At 42.2% G+C, this 24,206-nt stretch overlaps 1 protein-coding gene across 1 annotated transcript in view; it reads right to left on the bottom strand.

The window, feature by feature from the left end:
* Nucleotides 1-1,212: 1,212 nt before the first annotated feature.
* Nucleotides 1,213-24,206, bottom strand: part of ANTXRL (ANTXR like) — a 57,286-nt gene continuing 34,292 nt past the window's right edge. The window contains exons 16-18 of the mRNA XM_061459270.1: nt 22,408-22,575; nt 21,124-21,204; nt 1,213-5,818 (exon numbers count right to left, since the gene is read on the bottom strand). Coding sequence (XP_061315254.1) covers nt 5,588-5,818; nt 21,124-21,204; nt 22,408-22,575 — 480 coding nt within the window. The 3' untranslated portion in view covers nt 1,213-5,587. The remainder of the gene's footprint in view (nt 5,819-21,123; nt 21,205-22,407; nt 22,576-24,206) is intronic.

The raw sequence follows: 24,206 nt of genomic DNA, 5'->3' as shown, positions 1-24,206 counted from the left end.
CTGATCTCCTTCGAGAGCCTGGCCCTGCTTTTTGCGTAAGAAGCAGATGGAGGAACAAAAAAGAGCAAAGGCCACAAAACCATTTTGTGTGAGTATTGTCTTGCCAGTCTGGGGAGTAGAGTGAGAGAAAGGCAGGCTCTTTGTCTGAGCCCCTGACTCCACAAGGGAGGAGCACATCTCAAAGCAAAGGATTTTAGCTCCCATTAGCAGCACAGTCAGAGTTGGAGCTCCCAAGAAGGGAGGGCGATGCCTGCTTCAGCCACCATGCAGCTCCTACCTGACTTCATGTGGCTACCATACCCCCAAAAACCAGTGCCTGCCATTTTTGGAGATGAGGTTCACACGGGTTCAGAGGACTGCATGTGTGCAAGGACAAGCCTCCTTTCCGATTGCACGCAGGGCTGTGGCTGCCATGCTGGGCAGACTGAGTGCATAGCACAGCTCAGCAGCTCTGCAGCAGCCTTGATTACCCATAATTGCAGCCTGATAGGGTTGGAGATTTTTGTGGCCTACCACTGTTGATCTTCTTGCCTGTCTTATGTTTCCATGAGCCCCACTCCCCCCCCAGCCCCAATCTTCAATGGGGTTCAAAGAGATACAGAGGAAGCATTAGAAGCACAGAGGGAAGAGAAAACTAGTTTCAGAGGTAGTGAGGGAGAAGGTGATCTTAAGATCCAGTCCTGCATCCTTCGGGCAAGACTCCTAAAACAGTAGTTGTGTTTGATACCTGTTGACTCCAGGCTCCATAGGTATAGGATTTGCCATAGTATTTCTCTTTGCTAAAGTCTTAAGCTCTAACATCTTGTCTTGGGTGGCTTCTACTTTGCATTAGACAACTTTTCAAGACAGTCGCTGTAAATTCATACCCCGCCCCATGTGCTAATCTATGTTTGAGGACTGACTCCAGTAAAATTTACTCAGCATTTCTACCCTGCTTACCTGAGATCTGAAAGGGTTTCCAACAAACAATGGCTTACCTTTGAATTAATTAAGCAAACACTGAAATTCTCAGGCTAGAAACTGGAAACTGAAACACAGAACATAGCCTTGTCTCCAGTCAAATAATGAATGGGTAGCAACTTGACCATAGGAATTCTGACAGCCCAACCCTGCTTTCTCCACCTGACCATTAGGTGGCTGAGCTGATCACAAACGAAGTACAGACAAAGCTTGTCCCTTCTTAAAATAATCCTGCAATGGAATTCTCTGTAGTGTTTAACCAGTAAGCACTTTTATTGTTGATTTTGAATCCATTAAGACTACATTATGTTGGATTATAACATTTTGGCTACATCTCCCACATTTGCATGCAGGCATTACATTTGCAAAGTTTTCTCAGAAAAATGGAGCAGGTGCATAAAATCTATAAAGATTATAGGATTATGATGTGGAAGCAGCATGTCAGTTACAGAACTTTGTACCACATGTAACAGGAACAAACCCACACACCCATGTAAAACTTCTCTGTCCCCCCAAAATCCAACTGCTTCCTCTGTCCCTCACCTCCATGCCCCAGCTATCAGCCCACATCCCCACTGTTTCTGAAAACACTTATGTTCTTCTAAAAAAAGTTTAGTACAGTACATTTTTTTCCCCTTAAAAACTAGAACATTTTTCCTTCTCTACCCCCTCCCCCCAAAAACCCATAAAATCTATCATAATCTACACATCTGTTCAAGCACTGTTATATGTTAGGAGTCTATTGCATTATTCAAAAGTATCAGATTAGTAACAAACTTCTAAACAAACTAGGATGACCCAAAAATTCCCCTTCCCTAAAAACTACAGAGAACTGAAAATGCTATACTGCATTATCACACTTGCATGCATGTATCCTGAGCCACCTGTATTTATTCACCTTAACCCCTTTTAATAAATAACTGTCCAGCAGTAACATCCTGAAGTGTGCTGTCTCCTCCAAATTAAACTCTATATTTACAGAAGTAGGGCTGTTTTCTCAGTGAAATGTGTTTTTCTAAAAAAAAAAACCCAAAATGAAATAACAACAATAAAACCAACATACAAATAAAGAGAGAAAGCATATTACTGATCATGTTGTCTAAAGACCAACAGGAGTAAAAAGCATCAGGAGCACCAGGTGCACATGCATCTGAACTGGTACAGTTCAGGAAATATGTCATTCATTGTTATGCTCACTCATTCAGACGAGGAGCTGATTCTTTTCCTTTCTCCCCCCCCCCCCCCCCCTTTACATTTAGGACCGTCTGCTCTGCAGTCTACTCTCACAGATGGCAATACACGCACTGAGGTTGAAAGATGGCCATAAACACGCTTTGATCAACATGGTTCTGTATCAGCTTTAAACACATGGGGTTTCCATCACTGCTGCTTTGCGCTTTCTGCCATGTCACATCTGTGCTGTTAGCCAAAGATCCTCCTAATCCACATTTTTCTCTTGGATTTGGGGAAGCATTAGATATCCACTTTTTGCAAGTTTTGGTTGATGCTATATGCTGGAAAATACAGGACGATCATCCCACATGAGAACATTTCTTAGCATTTCTTAACATTTACTATAATCAAAACTGACATACAAGCATACTATAACAAATCTTGAAATATCAAGCCAGTTGGAGGGATTTTGTCCATTTATTTTGAGCCAGGTCTCAGCTGGTAGACACCAGTATTACTGCCTTGATTTCAGTTGGCTTATTCTGATTTGATTTGCCCCAAGTAAGTTTCAAGCTCAACAGACAATAAAGTAGCAACCATTCTCTCCTACTGCATTGTTATAGTGTCTGAGATCACTGCAAATGGGCACATTCCTAGACAACTAACAGGCCCTTCTGTAGCCAGTGTAGCGTATTCACTGCCCCCCACCTTTGCAAAGGCAATTCAGTTCAAGTTCACTTTTTCTTCTTCCCACTTCACTGGCAAACTAAACCTGCAGCGCTCCTATTGCAGAAGCTGCAGCCAAAACACAAGTTACACACCAAATGCTTGATTTTATACAGTGAAAATGCTGGAAACTCCATTTATGCTGAATCTAATTTTCAAATTGATGGTGCTTTATCATACAGAGATCTCATCACTGGAAGTGCAAACCACTCCTATTCTCGCTGCACTTGATAGGGATGCAGAAACTGTTAATATCTGTTATCTCTGCAAGACTGGCTATACCAGCAAAGAATATTACTCCTTTCACCTGCAAAAACCAGGCATGTTGGATATGTTACTGTGAGAAGCCCTCCCTAAGCCAACACCTCCATTCTTACTGGAAGTAAGTCAAGTTCTACCAACATTAACAAATACAAATCAGTACAAATCTGAAACAACTCTACTGACTGCCCTCAAGATCTGTACAGGTGCAAGACAATACAAAATCTGGCTTCCAGGCTTTTTCATTAGCTAAAGCTTACTCCTGTGACTGTGTGTCACGCTGGCTGCAAAAGGCCTTTCCATTCATAGCAGTGCTACTCTGAGCAATTTTTGTAAAGGAAGAAAAACCAAACAAAACCCAACACAGCTCCCCCACACAAACACAGACACACACACACACACTTCTTTCTCCTCCAAACAGAAATCCATTCTTATGAAACAAATTATGCAGACCCTATTCAAGTGACTAAAATGAATGAGGAGAAGGTTGAGTACCCCCCAGTTCTCCTTTCTGATTACAATGAAGTCACAGGTCAGCAAAGTACTGGGCATAAGGATGTTCCTCTCGACCTGCAGGACATTTTAATGCATGCAGAAATGCTTTGCTGGCTTAGACCTAAATTAGGAACAGCTCCAAGGCCAGCAGGCACCTATGACTATGATGCCACTACTTGCACCAATATATATGAGGTAAGAGTATAACTCAAGAGCAGAGCAGTGCAAGAGGAGAAAGAGGCTCTGTGGTTCTTCTGAGTTTATCTTTGACAGCCTCAGCTGCATACACACGGCATGTCACAGTGATCAGCATAGACTGATGAGAGCTTGGTATGGTGTTCTGCAAGTGGAACTTCCACTGGAAACAGTAAGCCTGATCTCTGTACCAGCGCAATTTTATATGTCTGTAACAACTGCATGAAGAGGCCTGAAATCTGGAGTAACTGCATGATACTGTCAGTGTTTTATCTTAGACTTATGTGCCAGTAACTACTGTGATGTGCTACACACCCCCACCTACACACAGATGGAGAGATAGGTATATGCTGTGTCATAATGCAACATAAACATTATTTCTACAACTATCCTAATAACACAGGCAGTGCCAAAGCAAACCAGCATGGGAATTGGCAGCCACCCTCTCCAATACCATAGGTAGTGGCAAAGAAAAAGCAAGCTCAGGTGTTATTTTGATTCACTAGGGAACGATCTGGGCACAACCCATTCACGTATTGCTCAGTGAACACTATTCATGGGCTGTCCCACAATCCCGCGTCATAAATTCCCACCTCTGTGTGGGTGCTCCCATCACTTTCTGGTGACACACAGAATGAAGGTCAGAGGTGAGCAGTCACACTGTTTTGGAAGTACTCTAGCCAAACAATATATAAAACAGGGACAAAAGCTCATGCTGACACTTCATGCCATGCCTCTCGACCACAGGTAGACTGCAAGGTTACATTTAGTGGGATCTGGGCTGTCTAAAGAAAGAGCTACTTATAGAGGAATACATATTTTAATCACAAGAGGATCTAGTTCCGCTTGGCAGTAAAATCAAAAGAAAATTTATCTAATTAAACAGTACTGGAATCCCTCAATGCTGCTGATAAAAATAATACATGCTGTTTGCATATTACAGCATTCATACTCAAATCGCATGAATGTTTGCTCCATTTTAGAACTTGTTTTCTGTAAATAAAAACTAAACACCTGGCCAAAATGTTGGGGTATTTTTTTCAATGTTCCTCTGAACTTTGGACAAATCTGAACCCTGGCCATCAGTGGCTATCCTATGCAACCGAGTCTAAACATATGCAGAGATGGCAGGTTCAAACCCAATTTTCTCAGCAAAAAAAGATACCCCTCTTCCACGCTACATTACTGTTGCTTGATTATTGGCACATAGTCTCATTTTACCTCATTATTGTTATAGCCTTCTTGTAAACTTCCATGGAAATTCCACCTGCAGAACCAAAGGCAGAAAGTTATCTTTGCAATTATTGTTCCATATTATCACCTGGATGCAGTACTGTTGGGGAAAAGAAAGCAAATTTCTCAATGAACTATGTTTAACCAACTTGCAGGTGGCAGCTATCAAAACAGCTGATGCACATGTACTGGCTAAAGTTATTAATAAATGATTTGACATACCAAGCCAGACAAATGTCATATGTAAATAGATCTTCAACTGTGTACATATAAAGCTGCTACTGTATCTAGATGATTCACTTTGGTTTGTTTCTATATCCCATAGCTCTGAATCTATCCACTGAATGTTTACTCAGCACGTGTGGTATAAATATATTCATACACTAAAATTGACACTTGGCAATTTTTCCTTTTTTTTTCATTTTTTCTTCTTTTTTTTTGCTGACCAGCAACAAATTCTGATATCTTTAACTGTAAACCGATACTCAATAAATATGCTGTGTTCAGCAGAGACATGTTTTGTCGATCAGGGTTTTGCTGCACTCTAAGCCATGGGCTGTGGTGGTGGGCGTGAAGGAGGAGGTCCAGGAGGCACTCGGGATGGGGGTGGTCCAGGAGGTGGCTGCCTGGAGGGAGGCTGCAGAGACACAGGAGAAGAATGATTCCTTGGAGCGTTGTTGAGAGGAACCTCCTCACGCCGCGGCAGCTTTGGTGGTGGGCTGTAAGGGGCAGAGGTTCCATCCGATTTCACTCGAGTGAAGTTCATGCATCTTCCCTGGAGGTAAAGAAAAATTCATTATTCATAAAACGCAGGTGTTTTGACTCAGCAGAAGCTAGCCAAAGGGACTACAAGCAGAGGGGCCAGGCTGCACATAGAGATCTTCATCCAGTTATCATTCACTGTGTCCTAAACATGACATTCAGACCATATTGTAATAAAGATCAGCACTAGAAACTAATGCTTCCAGGAACTGTGGTGGAACTGTGTATGACAATAGTCATACCTGCCTTGGTGAGATCTCTGACCAGCAAAGCTGTGCTTGACAATAACCTCATAGTAGACACAGGATTATACCAGAGGAACAACCTTAGCAAAGACACCATCTGTAGCTTTGCTTTTCACAGTGATGCTAGCCTAGCTGCTGTCTGTGCTTTGAACAGTGCACTGGGATAGTACATCTGTTTTCTGTGCTCCAGTGTAGATTTGGCTTCCCTCACTAAAACCAACAAGGTGTGGGACTTGCACAAACAGTTTTCCAACGAGTATGTTTTCAGAATATATGTGGAATGCAGGCAGGCAGAACGTGATGGGAGAACTGTGGATGGAGATTTTAAAACAGGAGTAGCTTGGGTTTGAAAAAACACCAAGAACTGGGAATGTTCTAGTCAACTAGCGGGTAAATGCAAACATGTCAGGGTTTCCTTTAGCCAAAGGAAAGCTTTGCATAGGAAAGCTTTGCATAGGTTACAACTAACTAAGTTCCAGACAGGAAGAAAGACGGATCCAAAAGACCACCTAAGCTTTTGCTGTGGCGAGCAGCCAAAGGCTCCCAGGCACTTCAAAACTTACATGGCAACCTCAGACACCAAGATCTCTACTGTCTGCTCTACTTACTCATCCCCATGACCCCTGACTTTTGTTACAAACTGCCCCACTATTTTTGTGGAGGCCACATGAAATCCTGCAGACAACCTTGTGTGAGGAAATGCAGCACTTGGCACCACTGTCTCCACCTCCTCACCTATGGAGGTGGGAGGAGATGCTTGTGCAAGAACCCAGCTGTCACAAGCTTGGCAGAAGCCTGCACCTTGAAGTCAAAAGGCCTCTCATTGTCATGTACAAAGACTGAAGATGAAAACTGCCTGAAATGCAGGAGTGACACAGCCAAAACCCCATTTACAGGAGCTGGGATGTGGTTTCCAAATAAGAACTGCGGGCTGGAAAGTACCCATCCCATCAGTGATGAACTCCATCTGCTAGCACCTTCTCCTTTGCGCAGCAAGCCCGTTTTGGTCCATGTAGCAATCATCTTAATGATGACAACCTCTACAGCTTAGCATAGAGGGGAATGTTACCTCTTTCTTTCATTTCAAGACAAACATTAACTGAGGGAAAAGGAGAAAAACTGGTTTGTTTAGAAAATATCTGTCCCAGAAGGCATCTTCCCTCCGTTGTTTTGAAAGACCTGCAGAGCCATGATGCGATGACACCAGAGGTTTAGGTTGCACACTGGAATAAACAAACCAAGTTCAGCTCAAGGTTATGCCAACATCTCCCAAGCAAAATTCAGGAGAAAGACTCCAGGTTTAGAAGAGCTTATCTAAGAGCTAAGCATCTGTAGATCAGGATCCCCAGAGCTACCAACGGCTGTGATAACAGGGGAGTACATCAGTGACAGATGGCTGCTAAATCAGTGCTGCCTGGCATGACAAAACTCTGAAAATGCTTAGGGAATAGGATGAGTTTCTGTGGCAACCCCACAAATCACAATTTCCCCTGGAATCCAGGCATAAGGCATCACAGGCGAACCACAACTATGTTTTGTTAAATGACTTGTTCATGAAAACTATTTCTTTAAAAAGAAGGGGATTGCTTAAGTTTGTGGCTTCTCTGAAGAAAGCCAAGTAGTGTATCAGGAGAAGCTTAAATAAGCTCCAGAGAGCTCAGAAAATGATTCAACAAATGTACTAATCTCCAAAGGGTACCACTGTCCCACTTACTTGGATCGGATGGCTCAGGGCTGCAAAAGCCCAGCTGCAGCCAAGAGTTGTTTAAATGGGCATCTTGTTGCCTGTATGTGAGACCTACTCAGTAGTTCTCCATCCTAGCTTTCACCATCACAATTCACCACTGCACTTAAACAACAGTATCAATAAGTAGGATAAAATCCTCTTTCTAAAAATCCAGGCTTGTTACAGTACATTTTAGTTATGAACCAGGTGCAAGACAACACTACACTGGGGCCAGAGCCTTGCATGGAAGCAAAAGGCAAGAAGTCAAGGTCTTGGTCACTTCTGTAACAAAGATAAACCATTGGATCAATAAAACCAAGTCAATACTTTGCTCCATCACATAACTTCAGTCCTCACCAGCACTGGAGTGAGCAGCCACCCTTGTTAGCTATTTGTCTTCTGTTGTGCTCCATTGTATTTAGAGCACACTTGGAAATTCAGCAGTATTTACTGCCATGCAATGAATGTCACAGATATATTTAATAGCTGTACTTCAAATACATTTAGAAGTATCAAGGCTGAGTTTTCTTAAAGATACGAATTTAGAACAGCTAAATAATCACCCAGAAGGAAAAAAGAGGAAGTCAGAGGTATTCAGATTAAATGCACCCTATGGGGAGAGAAAAAAATAAGGACAATCTCGCTCACAGTAAAAGCAAAGCTACAAACCCAACACTAGTGCTTTTGCTTACAAGCCTTTTCTGCCTCTCTGTTGTGTCTCTTTCCCAAACATGAATTCCAAATATATTCATAGTCTATAATCAAAGGGGATCCCATAAATCTGTTTGCATTACTTTCACTTCAGTTAAAGTGATAGGCGACGTCAAACTGCTGCCAGTTTCTGCCACACTCACTGATTTGTCAGACAGATGGGTAATTTAAAGGCCATGCGCCGCACTGTGTCATAAAAAATACGTTTGGGTTGGGAGAGTCTGACAGATAGAGGCTTGGATGATCGATGTATGTATTGTGACACTTCCTCACAAAAGATTATTGGCATTAGCCTACAATCTCATATATCAAAGACTTCTGGTGAACACTGGAGGAAATCCTCCTGAGTACTTCAAGCAGCCATTGATAAAATGAGGCCGAATCCTTAGCTAGTGTAAGTATTAACAGACTAAAGGGAAAGGGAGGAACAATTGGTAATAGACTGTAAATTGCAGTTTGGACTTATCAAGCATATTTCATCAAAGGATTTCTAGGTTGAAGAACTAAGTCCTCTGCTCATCACACTTCCCCAATAACACGGGTATTTTACCTAATATGCACACCCCTCTGTCATTAGTTTATATAAAAAAAAAATCCATGATGTTCTGCAAAGAAATATGCTAACCACAGGATTTTTAATATTCTGTGTTTGAAAGGACTAAGTAATTTCCTCGCCAAAGGCATATAAAGGCTTTTAAACCATAGGGAACATGGACAGAAATCAGGCATGCTCACCTATGCTCTCCTTGCACAGGAGATTAACAGGGATTAAGAGCAACCTCCATTTTAATAGTGGTAATAGCAGGTATTTTTTCCAGAAGCATGGTATACACTGTTTTAGGGAAGGTGTCAGAGTTGCAAGGTGTGCTAATACCAGGATGATCTCAGGCACAACAGCTGTCGGTAGCTGCTGTATTGTTTTCTAGGAAGCAGATGATCTGTGTAAATCCAGTTTTGTCTGGTTTCAGCCCCGCTCCCAGTACAGCAACCATCAGATGGTGCAACCCACACCGCGTACTGTCATTCACACACTAACTGAAGGTCAGCATTGTGCCATATGGAGTTACGCCCTTACTTCAGCTCACATCTGCACAGTATTCCTAATGCACAATTATTTTGCCTCCCCATATGTCCATCTACTTGTTAGGCTCTTGTTATGCTGCTTGCCAAATTGGCTTTCAAAAAGTACAAGTACTGAAGGAGCAGGATCTGCTCTTGTCCCGACTCCAGCCTTTATCCCAGTATAACAATCACATGTGCAATTCAGGCAATTTGTACTTCTAGGCAATGCCTCCTCGACCACCTAGGATGTGTTTTTGTGTGGTTTAAGCTGGGGGGAAGGAAGGGAGGAACCTCTTGAAAGCCACTGCATCGTGTTTCTGGGCTACTTTCGCCATAATTCTCAGTTCATCATCCCCCAGTGCTTGTTCCCCCAAATTTTTTGCTACTACTCAGCATGTTTTCAATGGAAAGGAACTACTGTTAAAAGAATCCAGGCAATTCAAAGAGCCCACTGGGAAAGTCTCTTCATCATGATACTAACAGCACTTCAGAAAAAAAGAACTTAAAAGATCACCCCATCCACCAGTAGCTGTCCCTTTTCTCTGTTCAATTTAATACATGAGTGTTTATTCAACAAAAAACAAATCCAGTTTGTTTGTGTACACAAAAGTATGTCTGTTTCTTATTTTTAGCTGCATTAGCTGACCTAATAAAAGATATCATTTCTTTACAAATGATTTTTGCTTGTTACAAATTTTGCTTGAGTTTTCATTCACTCCTGTTTTATTTATAGAGTCTCAGTACTGTAAGTCTGAGTAGCAGAGGGAGGTATCTGACTGAGGAGTTGGATTCTCTTAAATGTCCACTGAAATTTCTTTGTCTTTGACTTTGCAAGAATATGATACATAGCTTTACATTTTAGAATGGATTAAATAAAATCATTCATTTAAAGTTTGAGATTAGCAATCCAAAGCACCAGGCCACCAAATTAAAAAAATAAAGTAGCTCCCAGTCAAAAGTATTACATCTAGGACACTGGAATGTGAAGTGAACATAATTTCCTTGGGCCCAAATAAGTAGTCACTTTTGTCCCCAATTTTGTTTATGTATGTCACTGAGATGACGCTGCCAGCTTACAATGGATGTGGTTCATCAGCATGTAGCTTTACTTCCTAAATATCTATCAATAGTGCAGTGTAAAAGTGGAGCTCTAAAACTCAAGAGAATATATCCAGGTTTTTGCTCTTGTGGTTACAAAACCACAAGAGTGAGCATCTACAAAAAGTCAGAATTACTTTAGCTAAGTGAAGGTTTTGATCCACACACCCAGAAACCAACGGGATAAATACCTTTAAGATCAGTGACTTTTGCAAAAATTTAACCTTGGAAAAATTAGAGGATGGGGTAATCTCAGTCCTCTAACAAAGAACGAAAGTGTTGTAGCAGAAACACCTACACTGAGTATCCTAAACCAGCACCAGTGCGGGGAAGCTTGTTTAGCAAAGGTATTTATGAATGGCATAGATTGTGGATACATGAATTTTATAGAGAAAGAGCTGAATTGAGGTGGTACAGAGTTTCCACTATTCGAGTTCCCTGGGCAAGTGTCAGGATTAGCAGCTGGCTCCTCATGAACCAGTATCTATGTGCATCAGCCCTTGCCAAAAGCTTCCTCACACTGCCCTGCTTCATGCTGACTGTGCACTGAACATGTCACGGCTCATTAAAACCTTCATGGATTTCCTGGGAATTGCACTGATTACCCTGCAGCATACAGGCTAGAAATTAGTAAGCTGCTGAAACAGTTTGTCACATAAAACCTAAGACTGCCTGGTTTACAGGCATGTTCAAGTAACTTACCAACTCCTACTCTTGCATTTGGGACTCAGATATTGGTTTTGTGTTGAAAAAGAAAGTACTGGAAACATCAGAGATTCCTATATCAGCAGTTTAGAGGCTGATCATGATTCTGGGTCAATAAATATATAATCTATAATTAATTTATAGCTATATTGATCATATTAACTTGAATCATCACTGTTAATTATGTGGTTATTGCATTACTCATTATAAACAAATTTATTAGGTTGTAATTAATTTTTATATGTAGCCATTTAAAGTTATTAGGTCTCAAATCAAAACATTAAATATCAACATAAAAGATTTGCTTGCATGAGAATCTGACTCTTCAAGTATCTGCCAGTTTAATAAGTCCTTTCCTGTCAATAACAATTTTCTGGGGATCTATTTGGCAGCTCAGCACTGATGCCTAAAATTATGATAACTTGAAACTATGATGAGGTAAGGAAAAATGGGGTCAGCTGAAGCGTGGAGGATTTCAAAAATAAGGTCCTGTAAAGTGGCAGTGTCCCAACAATGAGAATATAATTATTATTTTCTTTAGTGCTGCTTTTAAAAAGGAGAAAAGGAGAATTAGTTCAGCTTCTTCTTTATCCAGTGGCCTCTTTCTAAGTAAACTCATATTACTTCTGCTCCCTCCATCTGTGATGGAGTTATTGGAGGGGAAGGAAATCACTGCATTGTGGATTGTGAATTACTCATATGGCAATAGCCAGGACCCTATAATGACCTTAGGTACATCAGATAAAAAATTACAAAATGATGAATACAAATGCACATGGATGACCCAAGCAGCAGCAGCAAACTCTGTTTACTGTGCAGCATGAGCGAGGTGATGCTGCAAGAGGTGTAACCTACTGAGCTCACTCAGTGTGCTTCACACTGCAAAGGAATTAAATTGAGCTTTAAGATGTGGGAGGTAACACAACTTTAAACAGGACACATGCCCTGAACCAGGAAGGAGTAGTGATATTTAAGAGGAGCTGAGGCACATGCAGATCCTTCACACAGCCCACAAAGACACTCTTATTAACAAATTGTATGCGTTTTCTCTTACATTTTAGCAACCAAACCAACCCACCCACAACCCAGTCACTGGCTCCCTGGTGCAGCACCAGGGAGAAACAGCACAGAAAGCTCTTCCCTGCTTCAGAAACTATGAGGCCCAAGTCACAAATGAGAAGATAGCATGTTCCCTGCATACAGGCTGGGAACAGATCACAGGGTGACAGCTAAGCAGTGGTTTGAGTTAAAATCTGTTGGCTTAGCCAAGGCATGGCCCATGCTGCTGCCCAGAAAGGTGAGGGATGCCCGAGACCCTCTCACAGAGGCAAAGGGGGACCAGCTTTGCTTTGTAAAGGGACTGGTAGAAGAAATACTTCAGAAGCCCATGTGCCCACAGCCATCTTGGCTATGGGAGCAAATACCTGAGAAAGTAGGATTTATGGAGTGGGGAAGGAAGGAGAGAGCACAGGAGTTCTTTTTACACGAAGTGTGTGATAAACCTCCAGTTTATCTCAGTCCTCCAGGGACTGAAGGAGCAAGGCTGCCAGGGCAAATTTGATCACAGGCCCATGGCATGCACCACACATAAAAGCAGCAATAAAAGTCATCTTTTGGTTCACTTGCTGGCCAAGGGAAAAGTCAACAACAACCAAAAATCTTTCAGGTAAAAGAAATATGTCAAAATAAGTTTCAATTAGGCTTGAAACATACGTTGTTCAATTCAAAACATCTTTTCTTTGAGTTTTGGACAGAAAAGGTGTTTCAAAACAAATATTGAAAACATTGAGGCTTTTTCAAGGGTATTATTTGTACTTCAGCTAACTCCACTAACATGCAAAAATATTTACAGACTATCTAAAAAAGCAGTTTTTAGTCAAAACAAAGAGAATCATGTGGAAAATATGATTTACTACGGAATTAAGATAGGAACTGTTTTACAGTAAGATTAATAGCTGCAGTATTCCAGCCTACTGTAGCTTCTTTAATCAGGATACAGATAGTTGAATACAATCCAGTACTGATAGGTTCTCAAGACACACATCAACAGACACTACTTCCCAGTTCACAGTCCCAGCTGTGCATGGCACTGCTTGAAACTAGGAACGAGCCCTTTGGGAGCAGTCTATTCAGTTTGAAAACTAGTGCAGGAAGACACTGAAGAGAAGTGGACTACTTCCAATTTACCCTTGGAGAAACAAGCCAACAATGACGAATGTGAGAGCAATAGCTTAGCCAGGGTAACTGGCCTTTTAAGCTAGGACCATGACTTTTCACCAAAATAAACTTTGTGCTGAACACATCCCCACCATCCAGCTCTCAGACACCTGACACCACTTTTCCACCTTAGTCACACAAAGCAAGTGACATGGACACATGGAGAACCCATCCCAGTATTGAAGACAGATCTATTCAAATAATTTGCATCACTCCATTCAGCAGGAGCTGCATATTGTTTCCAGCCCTGTCCTAGCAAGAAAATGCAGCAATGTGCTACAGACACCTCCTGAAAGAATGACCAGAATCACAAGATATCTTGCAGGAATGTACAAAACATCACATGTCTTGGACCTTGCTGAGGTTGTGGCTGAAGTAATGCACAGTGCAGAACCATACCAAAGCCTGTTGATCCTGAGCCCTAAAAATAATGAAGTGGCAAAGGAACAGAAATGGATAACACTGGACATCAAAGTTAAGATCTATCAGGTGTACTTTATACTCAATTACCAATCCTAAAGTACAGTCATGCCAGACCAAGTCCCACCCAAACTTGAGAGGAATGTCTTACCCTAAAACATGATTTACTGCATTCCTCTTTTTTGACAGCTTTTATGGATGAGGCTTCCAGAGTGGAGGAAGTGAGGAGTGCCACTGTCAGGTCATGTCATCTACCCAAGGTTATGCAGAAGCTTTGGGTCAAAAATCCCAATATTTACAAGTTCAAGACTTGTGACTCACATCCCTTGCTTTAACCACGGCACCACACACTTCCACACTTGAATGCTGACCAGACTAGAATGTGGTTCAAGAGAAAAAACAATGGTGGTTGGTTTGAAAAAGATTTTTCTCTTTCCTTTGGTGTTTTCAGGGAAAAGATCACCTAGAATGGGGATGGCTTTGGAGCATAGCAACAACAGCAACAAACGTTTAGTGGGTGCAACAGGCTCAGCCTTGAGGTATTGGTTACTTGCTGGTAGCAGCAAATTAGGTCACAGAGGACCATAACTGGTCTTAGTCAAACTATAATTAAGTGGCATCATGCTTTCCAAGGTGAATTATTTGATTGACTCTTCAGGAGCAAGCTGAGATTATAGCGAGCACAGAGGAAGGACACAATGCTCTTTACCCGCCTAGGGTGTAGGATAATGCTGGAGACTTGGAGAGATTTCTGGTGAAAATGGTTATTATTTTCTTTGCCTCTGCCAAAAAAGTAAGATTGTGGCCCACCTCACAGAGAGGCTGCCTCTTTGTTTGGAGTCTGGAAACAGATACAAGTATCCCCAACCCTTCTTTTGGTAACTGGTGCTTAAATAGCTCTGCTGCTGCCCAGAGCAAACAGGTGGTAAACCCAAAATTCCAGGTTCCTCTAGCTTCTCTCATAAGGACTTTCTTCTCCTGGGACGAGACTCCTACAGTTCGTTATCAGTGCTGACATACTCTGTACAAAGCACAGAAATCCTCTCCTCCTCCAAAACCTCTTACGTTGGATGGAATAGCTCCTTGGGACAGAACCACCTTATTCTTTCTAGGAACGAACACACCAGGGAAACAATTAAAGTACCAAAGTCCTGACGTGGAACTCTCCTTCACATTCCAGGTATGTTTCACCTATTGCAGCTTGACCTGTCCATCAAGTACCAGCTCTGCATCTTGAAGCCACTTTTTAATATGACTACCCCACTGCCACCTCTCTCACACAAACTGTTACACACCCTGGCATCAACATACCAGAGACAGTGGCCGGTCCCCTGCAGTAGAAAAAACCCAGGTACACCTCCTCTATTTTTCAAAGGTCTGCTCCACTCAGAGTGCCTGCCTGGCCTTTAGCATTACAAGAAAGGACGCTGCATATCCTAGTCTTTAAGTTGTCCAAACATCTTAAAACCACCAGTGTTGTTGCAAAGAGTGCAGGGTGTCATGTTATTCCAGAAGCAATTCCTATATGAGACTAAAAATGGCATATAAAACTGGAGGATATTATTATTAACCTGATGTTTATGTTCAAAACCAGATTAAATCAAGACAAAGACTTAACAGACATAGGTCATACACTCTTCAAGTTCTGCAGTATCTTTGTGTTACTTCTACAATGGCAGACTCAATTGCTCATTCTGCATATTGGGAAACAGATTCTTACATGGTTACTGGAAGTATGTAAGCAGACTGCTAAGGAATGTTGGGTAGGTTAATTTCTGGACTGTACCCAACTCAGGAGACAATGAGGGATGTACAGCTCACAGCAATCCAACTGAAACAAGGTAACATGAGGCTCAGCGTTGACCTATGGGTGCTGCCAAGAAACAAATACACATTGGCGGCAGCACATCTGTTCATTTGCACATGTAAATCAGATCTGAACACAGAGTCCTAGCCAGCAACTGCAAGTTTATGCACTTGTTTTCTCAAAACAGATATACCTTCACTTGTGGGCTTCCTCCTAAGGCCCAGAATAGTCACCCAACTTCAAGCCAGGACTGCATAGCTTAGACACACTATACTCTAAATATTATCATGGAGCATCAATGAAGTACTGCCTGGAAAATTTCAATAACAACACAAAAGAGCCTATTCCCCCAAGGCAGGCACGTCAGTGTTGCAGTTAGCCAAAGATTTATCCCAAAGTCATGCTCCCTATTAAAACAGGGAACAGAACAGGTTCATCAGGTCCTTTACCATAAATACTGAATTAAAATCAAAGTGGTACAGATGCTTAGAGACTAGAGAAGAGCCCTCTGGCTACCTAACAGAGTCCATCTATGAAATGTTCAAAGTGTTGTTAGGAACATGGTCTCACCATCCCAGAATTTACTGTTAATCTCACCATTACTGTGGAACTACAGTAAAACAGAAATTAAGTAACTTTCATCAACTACAGCCAGGGTCTCTGAATTCACATCTCAGTGTCTTAAACACAAGGCCAAACTTTCTTCATCCTGTTGTGTGCTAAGTGGCACCAGCCCGGGGGGTTTTACACTATCTTCAGAAGAGCCCCTTGTGGTTGTTGTTACTGAGCATGCTGAGCATTACTGAGCTCTGCTAATTACTACTTAGGCAATTACAACACATCTCCAAGCAAGTGGCATGGAAGCCTATTAAACACCATTACTTGGTCTTGAAAAGAAATAATAAGAATGAGCTCCAAATAATAGTGGTAACTGGGCAGCTAGTGTGGAGTGATAGGCTGTATTCAAACTGCTGGCCACTTGTAGCTAGCAGCCAGAACGTAATAACTAGTTGTTAGTAATCAATAGGCTTGGTGTCACACCATTCATCTGAGGAGTCCCAGGTGCCTGACAGGACTTAACTAAACCTCACAGCTGTAAGGAAGATAAATAAATATTCTCGTGATTATTTTGCAGTTGGGAAAACAAAACCACATAGTTGTTGTGGTCATCATTAAGAGGAATTGCTCAACATTTGAGGGTAATCAGACCTGAGCTTTAACTTCAGCTTAAGAGTGATCACTTTCCAAGGGACACACAGAATAAGGAACACAAGGAACTCCCGTTCTCATTTCAGAGGCAAGTGTTTATAATTCTAGCTGCTGTGCCTTGTTCAAAGTCCCACAGTAACTCAATAGTGAGAACTTGAACGGACCCAGAAGTCCCAGCTTCCAAAATGACCAGCAGCTCATAGTTTGTAAACTTTCTGATTGCACAACAGCCTTTTTACCTTCAGTTTTATGGAAGAAAGAAGGCAAAAAGGCTTTCAGATGTTTGTGCAACAGCCTGCTTCTACTGTCCTTCCCAAGGGAAAGATTTTGCATGTGCAAACCACAGGGTAGTACTGCTAAAGTATTGTTTTTTTCTAAGTGAAGTCCCATGAGTACAGAAAGGTGATGGTGACAGTAAAATCCAGGCTATGTTCTCTGTTGCAGGTAGTTTTCAGCGACAAATATGAGATCACTTTCTAAAGATTTAAAGTAAACAAGAGCAATTCTGCCTGTGGGGAAAAATGTCGTCTCTTTTTCAATGAGGTTTTCGGTAAACCAAGCCTCAGAAATTCCTGTGACAATATGTGCTGAAATGCAAAATGGAATAGATTTGCTGAAAACAGCAACTAAGGAGACCATTTGAAAGAAGCATCTCGCCTTCCTCTCTGCACATATTGGGGCTTTTAATGTTTACTTGCTGGTGTTCATAACACCACTGCTTTTGATCCATGAAGCCAAGGGGGAAAACTTGAAAGTTCTTTTTTTTTGCAGAGGCTACTGCAGAGACAACCTGTCCCACCAGCTACTGTGGTTTCTATGAGATACTTCAAGATAGCCAACCATTAATATTTCACAAACTCCAATCTTCATGGCAGCCCCCTGCAAGCTTAGAATCAAGCTCAGGAGGACACCAACACAGTGATGGGAAGTCCTCAAGGCAGCCTGAGCATCCCGAGCAACACACAGCTCACCACGCCACGTGGCCACTCTGACACTCTTCCTGTTGCTGGATGAGCAGTGTTCCTACCTCAGAGCTGTCAATCCTTTTCTTGGGCCAAAAAGTGACTGCCGGTCCTGTAAGCCCTGAATTTCTGGGGGAGGAAGGGAAGAATAGCAATCTTTCTCTAAGGGATCCATCACTGCAGCAGTAGCCCAAATGTCTGTGAAGTCTTCACCTTCATATATTACTGCAAGGAAGAAAGCCCATCACTCCAAAACAGAGCTGCTAGCCCTTTTTCAATTTTTTGCTCCTCTGCTGATGTTTTCTGACAGCTCAGCAAAAAGCCAACCCACAAATAGCAGCCTATCTGCTAATGATGGGGTAGAGCTAAGGGTGTTTATCCCTTGCTGTCCCATCCTAGTGCAACAAAAGCTTCTGCTAGGGGTGACCTGCAGAATTTGAGTGATAGGGTCCTGTGACTCTTTACTGAGGTACTTGTCAAACTAATAACCACTTTCAGCAGTGGTGCAGTGACATGATCTTGGATGGAGACCAAGAGGAGGAGCTGTTTGCAGAGCCAAGCCAAACACCGTGGGCATAGCTCCCAGGAGAAGGGGCATCAGAGCTTGTGCTTGGCTGATTTTCTTTAAATCACAGTTCCAAAAAGCGCCTGTGATTTTCACAGCCAGTCCTATTAGTACAATCCTGCCTAATACTGATGGGTCGTCCATCCCAAGATCATTTTCTTGGTAAGTCTGTAGAAGCATGAGGCAGGGCAGGAAAACTCTCGGTAGCCTCGGCCAGCTCTGCAGGGAGGCCATAACCCCTTGCTACCAGCAGCCCAGTTCCTGTGGTGTGAGAATATCAGAGGAAGGAGGCAATCACAATCCCTCTCTCCAAGATCACTGGCCTCTGGATGGTACAGTCTGAAAGAATGCCATGCACAGAGGCATGTCAAGCTGGACTTTCATGTCTACCCAACAGTAAACCAAAACCCTTTGACTGCAGTCACCACTCTGTGGAAAAGTGACCTTGTCCCTGCCTGGCCTGGATCAAATGGAGCAGTGGGCTTGCTCTTGGGACTGCCAGGCTCCTCCAGCTCTGCACAGCCATAGCTCCAGGCTCTCCACGCTGTTGGTTACTCATAACACTGGCTTGATCTCCCTATTTTTCAGACACAGTGTGTGCATGTGTGTATGTATACTCATATATACTTATGTGTACATAATGTATATTTATACACCCCTTCCCCCCAAAAAAAGCCTAACTTACAAGAATCCAATTCTCCACTGAGTTTTTTTTACTAGAAAAGTAAACCAAACAATAAATAATAATCTTGGTCTTTTCTGTGCTCACTTTCCCCATGAAATACAGACCTGTGATGTCTCTTTTTAAAACAGCAGAGAGATTTCCAGTCATTTTCTTTTTTCATGTTCAGTATTCTTCAGCTTTAGTTAATTTCACAGGCCAGGGAACAGAGATGATCCTATTCTTCCACTGAATCTGGCTCAATAGAATTCTTTCCACCCTATTTCCCAGATGTACATTTGATTTTTCTAATGTTCTCGCTGATACAATAATCCTTCGGCTCATTCTGTTTTACATTGACTCTTTTGAGCCCCTTCTCCTCCCCATAGAAAAGCTGGAAGGCAAGGAACTAAGGATCCCTGTTTGGAGCCAGCCCCCTGCATGTTTCTTGACTGCGCAGGCTAACAGAGGCACTGTTGTACTCTGCACTGACAGAAATGTACCAACCAAGGGAGTGAAAGGCAGAGGATAGATTCATACTATACAATGCTAGTGCTATCAAAATACAGCTGGGCCTAAAGAGCCTATTCAGAAGCTCCAGATCGTGCTTAAAAAGTAAATAAGGTGTTTTGAGCACAGCTGCTTTGAAAAATGCAGCTTAGTGAAACAGTTAAAACCATTTTAGAAAGTAGCACAGGAAGCTGAGTTTGGTCTCTTAGTTTCCTCACGCACCAAAAGAAAAATGAAAGAAACTAAATTTGAAATACTGAAGCTGTATGTTTGGTTAATAACCAGACAAGTGTCACAATGGTATTTTGCCATAAACCACAGCAGTACAACTTATTTGCCCTAGATGATGCAAATTCGGGATACTTTTAAAGTCCATTATTAGATGTGAAGGTCACCCAGGAAAACAACCCCACACAAGGGCCTCTGCACCACTCCTACCTCACAACAGCACTTAGTGGCCCCTGCTGTTAACTCTGTAGCCACTTCCCCTTGAGAGCAAAGGTGATGAAATATATGGACTCTGGCCAGAGAAGGGCCACAGTGGGGACAAAGGTGCTGTCATTCCTGTTCAGTCCTCACATTTCACGGTGGCACTGCGGAAAGCCAAATCACACCTTCAGGTGAAACAGCCCAAAGCAGCAGGGCTCAATTCTTAAGAGAGTTTTCGCCTCAGAGTAACAAGACAGATAGAACCATAATGGTGCTGGGCTCTCACAGGGAAATTGTGAGAGCTCTCAGCTAAGCTATCACAAGTGACCCAGGGGGAGCACACAGACATCTCCACATCTCCGAAAGGCACATACTTCTGGCTTCCTTCCAGGAAGAATCTACTTCTGATCAGTGTTTGGCTAATAGACTTTATCAAGGCAGGAGATACTCTCTGTCTACATACAGGATATGACCAAGAAATGTGTCTTTGCACAGAATTTTACAAAAAAATTTTTCTCCATTAACTTTGATGATTTGTTTCTACATCACCTGCACGTTTCCCCATGAATTCATGATTTCTTTTATTATTCACTTAACTCTATTATTAAATCTGAGAAGCATTTTAATGAAGTTGGGTAGGAAGGATAATTACTGTTGTAAAATGACTACTGCATATTAAATTCTAAATGAACAGTCTCAAAGAACGTATCTCCTTTGACTTCAACGTGTGTGCCCAGGAAAAAAAAAAAAGGCTAATAACTAACATGGCTGAAAAAGGTCTCATATACTACTGTGGCTGGCCGACTTCTTCCTCAGCCTGCTCAGCTCATCACAGTGAACACATTGCTGTTGACCTTTTGGGGCAATATTTTAAAATAGATGCCACAGCAAACATTTTAGCTCATTTTGAACCTAGAAAGGTGGCTGGAAGGGAAGAGCATTGCCGCTGCAAACAGAGAAGTGACATGCCAACGTGTTTGCAACACCTTACCTTGTCCCCTGGTTGCGGTCTCATAAGAGAGACTTGATCATAGCCTCGTCGAACCAAAGCCCACAGTGCATCAAGTTTGCCCTGGAATATATATATAAAAATAAAAGTAATGTGATCAAGAAATTTTGGAAAACAGCATGAGATTAAACTACAGGAAGTTGATTCAGCTTTTCTGTATAAAACTGTCTGCACAAACATTGCTCCTGTGCCCTTGCCCTCTGTATATTGCTTATCTGGACAGCCAGAAAAGAGACCTCAGTGGGGTAACGTGTACCCAATATGCAATGGGCCAAATTCAGCCTGCCTCAGTCCTCGGTGAGTCATACTCACTGAGGATGACTGTAGTTTAATGTGAACAACTCCTGTAAAATGCACAATTAGACAGGTGTTACGTTAACAAAAGGCAGAACCACAGAAGTACTGTGCTGATGGGAGGTGAGCTGCAGCATGGATAAACAGCCACTAAACTACCTACCTAGGCAGGCTTTAAAAGAAAAAATAAAATCACAGATACTTTCCAGACAATGAATTCAAGCACTGTTAAACTCATCTGTGAGCATGGTGGGGAGGGGAGACCTCATCTCACAAAGCACTGGTTTGGGACATAGCCACAGGTTTCTGGGATGAACATGGTATGCTGCTCCCTTGGCTTGTGCTAGCTCTCCAGCTTCCTTCTCTGTAAGTGGAGAGAATAGCTGTGCTCTGCTCTGCCATAAGGGTTGTGTGAGGATACATACATTAAAAGACAGGGAGATATCAGATACTATAATGATATGGGACAAATGGGTATGAAAGTGTGGGAAGACTGAGCGACTTGCCTAAAATCAGAAACTACATCTTGTGGCTGAACTAGAGGGAAACAGCTGAATCCCAACCAAAGGCCTTCGCCACAGTGCAGTCAAAAAAGGGACGGTGCACTTTATGTGATCCTCCTTGTATATTGCCTTGAGACAGCATTAAAAATCATCTGGCCTTCTTAAGAGTTGAGATGTCTGCTGTTATAATCAAGGCTATGCAAAAAATGCCTGAAAAGAAGAAATGAGCTGAGGGAGGGAAGATGTCTACTCATGCCTGCCAGTTTTCCTCAAAAAGCTATTGCACCACATTGCCAGGTGAAATGCATTTTCCAAAAAATGAGCAAGGGTACAAGGGTAATGGTTACAGGCCTTTTTTCTAAATAGGCTCTCCCCAGCTCCACTGTAAGAAGGGCTGCACTAAGGAAGCAGGATGTAGCAAAATACACAACAGAAGAGACTTGGTAAAACTGAGGGGCAGACGTGCTACCTTGATTGGAGTGTACCATTTCCGCTGGGAAGGTGGTTTTCTCACATGGGGCTTCTTCGGCTTGGGTTCCCATGGCTCATACTCCTGTTCTGGCAATTTAATAATAGCATTTTTGGGCTTCTCCAATTTTGCTCCTTCCTCTGTTGACCCCTTGTCTCCCCATCGCACCTGAAGTCAGGAGAACACACTGTAAGTCGATATTCTTCAGCAGTCCCCACCAGCAGGTGGCTTTCACAGACATTAGTTCCTATCAGATGACCCAATGCCACCAGATATGTAGCCCATTTTATGAAGGCACCGAGCTTTCACTGTAATCAGAAATGCACATTTAAGAGACAAATAGCCTCACTCAAAAACTGCTTGAACTATTATCTTTTGTACCATCCAGTAACCTAATTTGTTGTGGGAATTCACAGCACCCAGTGCAGATTAACCCATTTCCAAGAGCAATCTGAAGCACTCTGCCCAGCTCTGCTAGGACACAGGCGTACAATGCTTCCCATTGCCTCATGCAAAAAGCAGACAGCAGCTCCAGCTGAAAGCAGGCAGTCTTTACAGGCAGCATTAAACAGCTCTGTTGTTCAGTTCAAATAGTGAAAAAGAGTCAATTGAACAAGTATGTGAATGGTTTAACAGCATCAGCCCTCAAACCTGTATGGCTCTTCCAAAGATGACCTTGTACAGTCACAAAACAGGTCAGTAACCTTAACTTTACATGATGCACACTACTTATTTCAAGCTGAAATTCTGATTTTGCTGTCTGATTTACCTCAAACAGAAATGTGACCCTGCATTCAAGGGCAATATAGTGTTACTCAGCATCAATGATAAAATTCTAGGAAAATAGTCAAGCATATTAAGATGCAATACTTCAATGGCACACTTGCAGGGACTTGCTGTGAAGCCACTGCTTTCATTCTGTTAGTCCTAGCTTGGTCCAGATCCTTGGCTGACTTTTGTTAGACCACCTCCCTTAACTACCAATTAAATCTAGTGGAAGTTTCTGGTGTGACATCCCTAAAAGTCATTATCAGGCCCTCAGCTGATATTGGTGAGTGATAATTCCCTGCCTTATATTATTCATGGTTAGGAATATTGAGTTGATTTCACTAACATGGTTATTTACAGGAATTAGTAGCTGATCACAGCATTATCCACTGATTCCCTGAAACATACATGCCACAAAACAGGACACAAGGCAAATTCCTTTCAGAGTAACACCTCACTTTACACACTAAGACTGGCTTGTGCATGAATCCCAGGGCAGGATTTGATTCATTGGCCAATTTCAGCACATGTGGTTTTGTGCATTAGGAGTTAATACTTAACTAAAAAAACCCAACCAATCAACAAACCAAAAACCCCAAGACCAAACAAACAAACAAAAAACAAAACCAAAAAAAAAAAACCCCAAAACAACCAACCAGAAAAAAAAAAAACAACCAAAACACCCCCCCCCCAAAAAGGAAAAACAACAAACCCCACCCAAAAACAAACCCAAAAGAATAATATGGGTGGGCTGAAGAGAAAAAAAATACAACACCCTAGCTTAAATTCCCCAAGTTAACTGCCCCCAGCCAGTCAGGCACAGCATAGATTGTACCCTCAAATCCTCAAAACCAGTGTGTAACTCTGCCTGAAACAAAAGAATTGAACCCAACTGCACTGAAGGGTTGATTCATTAATTTAAAACTTCTTTTGGTGCTTATCTCACTTCTTAACCTGCAAATTTTCTCTAGCTCATAATGCTAGGTTCATTTAATTATTCAGGCAAATAACGGCAGCTTGGTCTCTATTAC

Source organism: Pezoporus flaviventris, unplaced genomic scaffold (genome assembly GCF_033815535.1).
Source record: "Pezoporus flaviventris isolate CSIRO_AGI_PZ_B2104156 unplaced genomic scaffold, CSIRO_AGI_Pfla_v1 ptg000029l, whole genome shotgun sequence".
Classification (NCBI taxonomy): Eukaryota; Metazoa; Chordata; class Aves; order Psittaciformes; family Psittacidae; genus Pezoporus; species Pezoporus flaviventris.
This window is presented reverse-complemented; position numbering and strand designations above follow the sequence as displayed.